We start from the raw sequence: 8,211 nt of genomic DNA, 5'->3' as shown, positions 1-8,211 counted from the left end.
TATTATACCGAACTGTCAATCAGGTTGATTCACGTCACGGTTGTGTAAGTGGTCCTTAGACCTGAGACACCAAAGACGTCTTGTGGACGGACGGTTGTACTTTGGCTATGGCCAACGAGTCTCTAATCATGGGATTCTAAAACGGTCTTAGTTCGGGTGCATCAAGACGTACACGAAAACGATTGAGTGGTCAAGATGGGATCGTCCACCCTCGGTATAAGAGGTGACAGCTCAAGGAAGATGATGCGATGAAGTCCTTGGCCAAGGCAGTGAAATATCGGAGAAGAGTTCTCCGATGATTTCAGAATGCATCAGTACTAACTCGGATTAGGGTTTGACAGTTGACCATACCCTAAGTCGTCCAAGGAGCATCAAGTGGATGAGGGATTATACATACACGGTAACCGATGACAAACAGGTTCCATGAGTGAGTCGATACACACTCCTTTGTATCTTCTAGGACACGAGGTATAGCTTGGCACCCCACGTGTCGGAGTCTCGACCTATCAATTGGGTTAAATAGATCCGACATTAGTTAATCTATATGATGATATAGTTAATTAATTTGGAAGGCCAATAATGGATATTGGGCCGCTGGAGTCGTTAACTAGACTGATACATGGGCCTAGAGGGTCACACGCAAATGGTCTTTTGGACGTTGGAAGATATGCTTAAGTTTTGGGGGTTTTTATGAAAAATACCCACTTAGTATAAATAGGGGAAGGTCTTGAATGAAATTCACCCAGGCCAGAATTGTTCAGGGGCCTTCCCCTTCTTCTCCACTCTCCCCACACCCCCTCTCCACCCCTGATGTGATCGGGACGACGTAACGACACCGACGAAGATTGAACGGGGCTCGTCTACGAGAAGGAGGAGATCCGACGTGCTGAGGATCGCGTGGATACGTCTAGAGGCTGCACACTTGAGCAGCTCGACTCGTCTCGCTCCGGGATCAAAGAAATCACGAATCGGATTCGTGTAAAGGTACGCCATTTTAATGGTTTTGTTGATGCCGTTCGATTCGCAATTACGTTTTCCGCTGCGCATCGTTTTGTGTTGCTCATCCATCTCAAGGCCACACATCACCCTTTTTTTCTCTCATGCAAAGGTTGCAAAACTGTCATCCTTTTTGGCAAACTTTCTCCATTGTTGTTGGCTGCCACTGTCGTCATTTGGCCACCGCTGATCGTCTGCCATCATTCCATGACGTCATGCCACCATCATTACATCCATATGAGTACTAACTTCATCATCTAACACTCCCAACACTTCCAAAATGGGAGAGATGAGTCGAGTGACCTTTTTTCTCAAAATGGTCAAACATCATGTGCCACCTAGAAGATGATTATGATATCAATATAAAAGAAACAGAAGGCAGCTTAATCAACATAGAGTGAATTCTATCAAAGGATGCTCTGATACCAATTGATAGGAATATTTTGCAACGGAACTGTACTGGAGTCAATCTTTATTTGATGGACATGAGTAGCGTTTGACGGTCCTGGTCTTGTCTGGAATTTTTGCAAAGACATAAACCTTACCTACTGTTCGGTTCAGTTCCCGTCTGAACTAGTCTCGGTGTAGTCAGGTTGACTAGTCAATATAAAAAAAAATAGAAAATTTATGTCGACGGATATGTTGAATATCCACATAATGAGCTTTAGAACCACCGGTAATGACTGCGCCTTCGCCTCCCTTCATATCTTTCCTTTCTTTTTATCTTCCTCTCTATATCTTCCTCCCTCCACACCTCCCTATGAACGATTATTGGGGTGAATAGAGGAGGAAGAAACTTTCAATTGAGAAATCAGTTTTAATGGTTCTCGCAGAGAACCTTCGAAGAACTCCACTACATCAACTGGGAGCCTACATATGGTCAAATATATGGCGGCTACCGTGTGCAAGAAACCTCACCGACAATTTGGATTTAATATTTTTAGAATTTTATAAAAAAATCTTAAATAAATATTTTATAATTTACTTCCAGTTCTGGTCCGGTTTGACCCTTGGACCTAAACCTGCCCAGTAACCTGGTCCACCCTTAAATGGGGGACCTACGGTCCTGGTTCTGTCCAGTCAAACCGGTTTTCGTTCCTAAACGTCGCACCCTAGATATGAGTGGGTCTTCTGGATCACAGTAGGAGACTTGTTCTTATGATGCAGATGGAGGTTAGAGGATATCACCTATTGCGTAACCCACATGGGCATGTCACATTACAGAACTGCCCATCATTGTAATATAACTATCCTGGTTTATACACATTTGCAACCATAGTATTATAAAGAATGCGTTAATCCAAGCATTACAAAATCACATTAGATGGGATAAACTAATTAAGTAATAACCATAGATATATAATAAACTGAGTGTGAACCCACTTATGAGATCCAACATCACTCTCTCTCTCTCTCTCTCTCTCTCTCTCTTCCTCAGTTCGCCTTGTTCGAACGTTTCGAATCTAATCGAACATATTGACGATTGATTACCGATTATTTATCTGTTCAGACCGATCTACGCGTTCGATCTCGAACGCGCACGGAGATCGATCGAGTCATTCGATCATATCGAGTTGAATTACATTTTCATTGTTCGACATGCCGGACCAAAGTCGTTCTCCATTGATGCACCAATTATCACCGAATCGTCTCGCAGCCGGGCGACGGACGTGATGAACTGTAGCAAAATTTTAATTTCCTTTCGGGATTCGTAACTCAATCCTCTATCTTTGTCAAACATAATATAATATTAGCTAGACGATAGTTGAATCAGGAATCTATTACGAAAATCAGCCGGCGGAACTCGACCAGCCGGCTTTTCTTCGGATTTGGGACTGATGTTACTCTACGTCAGCCAACATCTCTGATACAGAAAGACATATATCGTATACTACTTGATCAACCTTAAATCTAGCATATCCGTGAGATATGAGCTCAAATAATTTTTAAAAAACGTTATTTGTTTAAATCACTGGAGAAAATCTATGTACCATAAATACATCGACCCATTCACCATCCATCCACTATGTAACCATCCATCCACCTATCCATTCGCAATCTATGCACGTATCACATTTAGAAACACCCCATTAGAAAATTGAAGTACATTAGTTTGAAAATTTTGAAAGAAATAATACTGGAAACTAGAGCATCTCAACCAATTCTTTAGTCTTACTGTTCGAGCTCCAAGAATTTGAGTTTATCCTCTCTGGAAGCCACGTCGTCTTTGGGCTAAACTTTATTTATTGTCCATCACAATCCCTAGTCTTGTCCAGAAACACAATCCCCAGTTTATTTTCAAATAAACTGAGTGAATAGAATATTTGATTACATCTTCAAGTTGGTGTATTTCAAAAAAAAAATCACCAAGACAATACCATTATAATATTTTTATTAAAGATTTAAACTCATATGCCTCCAAGCTTAAACAAAGTAAAAATTCGGGGTAAGTGTAACTAATCTGCTGCCTAAAAACAGGTTTTGAATGACTTTGAGCTCGAAAAGTGGAAAGGATGAACGACAATAATGCAGAATGGATGATTAAAGAAGAGAAAGAGAGACTGCTAATGCCTAAATGAATTAGAGAAAGTGATGATTTTTCTTTTTTTTTGAAGAGAGAGAAGAGATGGGCAAAATTTGATAATATGTATATTTATTTATTTTTTTGAAGATTTTGTCATAAAGAGACCCAGTCATTAGTTCTCCAACTTAATGACGTCAATGACGATGAATACTTCCCTCTGAAGGATTGGGTTTATGCTCTTGGAATAACGCACTCTTTATGCGGGCTCGATGTCAATATCATATGTCATATAGCACGATGCCCCTTTTTTGCCATGACGAACCTTCCTGCGCGCATGGCGTCCCTATTCTCAATATTTTTCTAAGATATATACATATATCCTATCTATGGTTTAATGTGCTCAAGCCTCAACTTGTTTAAGATAATGACATCAATGATGTCATCAATTATGATAAAGTACCTGTTTATCTACGTCTTAAAACCAGCCTGCGCGCTTGATTCTATGGTTCGGGCCTTCAGGAATGGAGCTCTCTTTCTGGGGGCTCTCAGGCAGTGTCATGTAATCCTATACACTGCGGGAGCTTCCACACGCCCACAGACTGCACACTGGGAACCCATGGCAACCGAAAACCGTCCCTCATCCATCTTTCTGAAGCGGAAGAGTAGAAATAGGGAGACGCTTTGGGTGCTATGGGGAAGCAAGAATGCAAACAAGGAATCCATGGGGTGGTTCGTTCGATATCGCGCCGGAGGATGGCAAGGTCCAAGCGGCGCCGGGTAAGCAGCTTGAGCTGAACGAGATGCAGCAGAGCTGGGTGCTGAGGCCGCAGAAGAAGGAGAAGTACGTTGACCTCGGCTGCGTCGTCTGCAAGCAGAAAGCCGCCCGATTGGCCTTATGTATAGTTGTCATCGCCTTCTTCGTAATCTCCCTGGTCATCATCATCGTCAAGGTAATCCCCAAGGGGAAGCCCTACGTGCCCCCCCCCGACCGGTACGCTGTCGCTCTGCACAAGGCCCTCCTCTTCTTCGACGCGCAGAAGTGTAAGTCAGTCTCTTCCTCTTCCTTTTCCTCTTCTTCTTCTTGTTATTCAGCCTTGTTTCTTCCCAGCTGGGAGGCTGCCGAAGAATCACAAGGTGTCATGGCGGGGAAACTCGGGGCTGAAAGATGGGTCTACGTTGACGGACGTGGAGGGAGGGCTCGTCGGCGGGTACTACGACGCCGGCGATAACATCAAGTTCCACTTCCCGATGGCCTTCTCCATGACCCTGCTCAGCTGGTCCGCCATCGAGTACAGCCAGAAGTTTAAGAATCTCGGCGAGTACGACCATGTCCGGGATCTCATCAAGTGGGGAACCGACTACCTTCTCCTGACCTTCAACTCCTCCGCCACTAACATCGACAAGATCTACAGCCAGGTACCTATCTCTGGCCATTCTCTCTCTCTCTCTCTGTGTCTCTCTCTCTCTCTCTGTGTCTCTCTCTCTGTGTCTCTCTCTCTCTCTCTCTCTCTCTCTCTCTCTCTCTCTCTCTCTCTCTCTCTCTCTCTCTCTCTCTCTCTCTCTCTCTCTCTCTCTCTCTCTCTCTGTCTCTCTCTCTCTCTCTCTCTGTCTCTCTCTCTCTCTCTCTCTCTCTGTCTCTCTCTCTCTCTCTGTGTCTCTCTCTCTGTGTCTCTCTCTCTCTCTCTCTGTATCTCTCTCTCTCTGTGTCTCTCTCTCTCTCTCTCTGTGTCTCTCTCTCTCTCTCTCTCTGTGTGTGTTTCTATCTCTCTCTCTCTCTCTGTGTGTGTCTCTCTCTCTCTCTCTCTATGTATCTCCCTCTCTCTCTCTCTGTGTGTGTGTATCTCTCTCTCTCTCTCTCTCTCTCTCTCTCTCTCTCTCTCTCTCTCTCTGTGTGTCTCTCTCTCTCTGTCTCTCTCTCTCTCTCTCTGTCTCTCTCTCTCTGTCTCTGTCTCTCTCTCTCTCTCTCTCTGTCTCTCTCTCTCTCTGTGTCTCTCTCTCTCTCTCTCTCTCTCTCTCTCTCTCTTTCTCTATGTTTTTTTCTGTCTTAGGGAGGTGAACGATTGGCGTAGGTGGGCATAGCGAAGAACGCGTCGACGACCCCGGACGATCACTTCTGCTGGATGCGGCCGGAGGACATGGACTACGAGCGGCCCGTGCTGCAGACCACGTCTGGCCCGGACCTGGCCGGCGAGATGGCCGCGGCCTTGGCGGCCGCGTCGATCGTGTTCCGGGATGACGCCGCCTATTCAACCAGGCTGATCAAGGCGGGGGCGGCGCTGTTTAGGTTTGCCAGGAGCAACAGGAAGCGGCACCGCTACTCTGCGGCCCACCCGGAGATCGCCATGTTCTACAACTCGACAGGTTACTACGACGAGTACATATGGGCGGGCACGTGGATGTTCTATGCCTCCGGCGACGCCAGCTACCTCTCCTTGGCCACCAACCCCGGCATCCCGAAGAACGCCGACGCCTTTATCTCCATTCCCGACCTCGGCGTGTTCAGCTGGGACAACAAGCTCCCCGGTGCAGACCTACTTCTCACCAGGCTCAGGATCTTCGTCGACCCGGGTTACCCCTGTGAGGATTCGCTCCGCAGCTATCACGACGCCAATAACTTCAACCTCTGCTCCTACTTCCCTCAGTCCAAAGTCTTCAACTTCACCCCGGGTAGGCAAGAAAAACCAAGAAATTCTTTTAAGTAGTGGATAATGGGCTTGATTCGGGATTCTTCCTTCGGTAGGCGGGATGATCCAGCTCAACCACGGGCGGCCGCAGAACTTGCAGTACGTTGTGAACGCTGCCTTCTTGGCCTCCCTCTACGCGGACTATCTGGACTCGCTCCCAACGCCGTGGTTCTACTGCGGGCCAGACTACTACACCACCGCTACCCTTCGCAGCTTCGCCGCCGCGCAAGTAGACTACGTTTTGGGGAAAAACCCCCGTAACATGAGCTACGTGGTCGGCTACGGTCCCAACTACCCGCGCCAAGTGCATCACCGCGGCGCGTCGATTCCGACCACGGCACAGGACTACGGCTGCACCGGTGGCTACAAGTGGTTCCATGCTAGCACGCCAGACCCCAACGTCATCGCCGGGGCCATGGTCGGTGGGCCTGACAGATTCGACGACTACAATGACTTGAGGGCCAACCACTCCTACACGGAACCGGCCATGGCAGGAAACGCGGGGCTCGTCGCGGCTCTGGTCTCGCTCACCGCCACCGTTGGTTCCCCCGTTGACATGAGCACCATTTTCTTCCCGGCGAGCCCACCTCCCCATCCGCCATTGAAGCCATAAAATCTCTATGTCTCTCGTTCTCTCGCGATAAAATCACCAGTGTATTGGAGGGAATAGGAGACGAAGGACTAGACGGTATGGGAAGAGAAAGAAGAAGCCGAAGCAGCGCAATATGTCATTTCCCCTTAACCTCATTTTACAGAGTGAGATACTTATCGTGAAGTAGCCGACTGTTGTGGAGAAAACTCTATCTGAACTGTTCGATTGATTTCTCTTGGAGCAGTCAACCGATGTGAACTGGAGTTAGTAACGTCTTTATCAGCTTTAACATCTCTCTCTCACATCAAATTCTCATGATTATCGTTTTCATTGTTTGCGTGACGATACCGATTTTTCCCAAAGTAACTAGACATGATGCTTTCATAGACAAACAAATTTGATAAATTAGTGGACGAATAAAGAGGTGCAAAAAGTTACTAAAAAGAGTCCAAAATTTAAAAAATACGCAGCGAAAAATTTAAGGGAATAGAAGGATAGAAATCAGCCTTCTCTTTTTCCCTTCAAACGTTAACTCTGCAGTCTGCACTTTTAAGGTTCGCAGAAAAAGATAAAATGCGATTAGGGGGAATTCCCAATTCTAAAAAAATTGAAATAAAATTTGTCTTGTCTACCAGGCATTGCGCCAGCTGAAAAGTCGAAGTTTAGGGTGTTTTTAGGCGTGCTTATTCTGGCTTAGACAATGATATTTACGATAATATCAATCGAAACTACGGAAACAAATTAATTTCACGTTACACTCAATCACTCAAATAGAAGTATAGAGTAAGGGTAAAGATGTGCAAATCATAGGATCCAGTCAAATTTAGAAGAGTGTGTGGTGCGGTTCAACCTTTGTACTCCACATTGCACCCCACAGAAACTGCACCGCATAGAAGCCTATGCGATGAGAATGTGCGGTTGTGTCCGAATTTCTTAAAAAATAAATAAAGAACAAAAGTCTCTCTGTCAATCTCTCTCTTGAATGTGCGATTGTGTCCGAATTTCCTAAAAAATAAGTAAAGAACAAAAATTGCTCTCCCTCTCAAGTTTCTCTGTTGCTCTCTCTCTTGATGTCTGTGTCTCTCTCTCACTCTCTCTCTTGATGTCTGTGTCTCTCTCTCACTCTCTCTCTTGATGTCTGTGTCTCTCTCTCACTCTCTCATGTTACCTCTTCTCTCTCTCTCACTTATCTCTATCTCTCTCTCTTCCTCTCTTTCTATCTTGCTCCTCTCCCTCTCTATCTCGCTTGCTCCTCTCCCTCTCTATCTCGCTTGCTCCTCTCCCTCTATATAGTTCAATCTTCTCTCCCTCTCCCTCAACCTTACTCGCTCCTCTCTCTCTCTCTATCTGGCTCCTCTCTCTCTCTCTCTCTATCATCTTTGATTCCGTATCTCTCTATCTCGCTTGCTCCTCTC

The 8,211-nt window shown here is 45.9% G+C and overlaps 1 protein-coding gene across 1 annotated transcript; it reads left to right on the top strand.

The window, feature by feature from the left end:
* Window positions 1–4,224: 4,224 nt before the first annotated feature.
* Window positions 4,225–6,855, top strand: LOC144706016 (endoglucanase 12-like). Its single transcript, XM_078578894.1, has 4 exons — window positions 4,225–4,561; window positions 4,629–4,936; window positions 5,590–6,187; window positions 6,261–6,855. The coding sequence occupies exons 1-4, from the start codon at window positions 4,225–4,227 to the stop codon at window positions 6,815–6,817; spliced, it is 1,800 nt and encodes a 599-aa protein (XP_078435020.1). The 3' UTR covers window positions 6,818–6,855.
* The last annotated feature ends 1,356 nt before the right edge of the window (window positions 6,856–8,211 follow it).

The sequence above is a fragment of the Wolffia australiana genome, chromosome 7 (assembly GCF_029677425.1).
Source record: "Wolffia australiana isolate 7733 chromosome 7, ASM2967742v1".
NCBI classification, from domain to species: Eukaryota; Viridiplantae; Streptophyta; class Magnoliopsida; order Alismatales; family Araceae; genus Wolffia; species Wolffia australiana.
Note: the sequence above shows the minus strand (reverse complement) of the source record. Positions and strands in the feature narration are given on the sequence as shown.

Coding starts and splice junctions, on each gene's coding strand:
- LOC144706016 (XM_078578894.1), top strand. CDS start 4,225: ATGCAAACAAGGAATCCATGGGGTGGTTCGTTCGATATCGCGCCGGAG. Junction 4,937..5,589: donor TCGACAAGATCTACAGCCAG/GTACCTATCTCT, acceptor CGATTGGCGTAG/GTGGGCATAGCGAAGAACGC. Junction 6,188..6,260: donor AGTCTTCAACTTCACCCCGG/GTAGGCAAGAAA, acceptor TTCCTTCGGTAG/GCGGGATGATCCAGCTCAAC.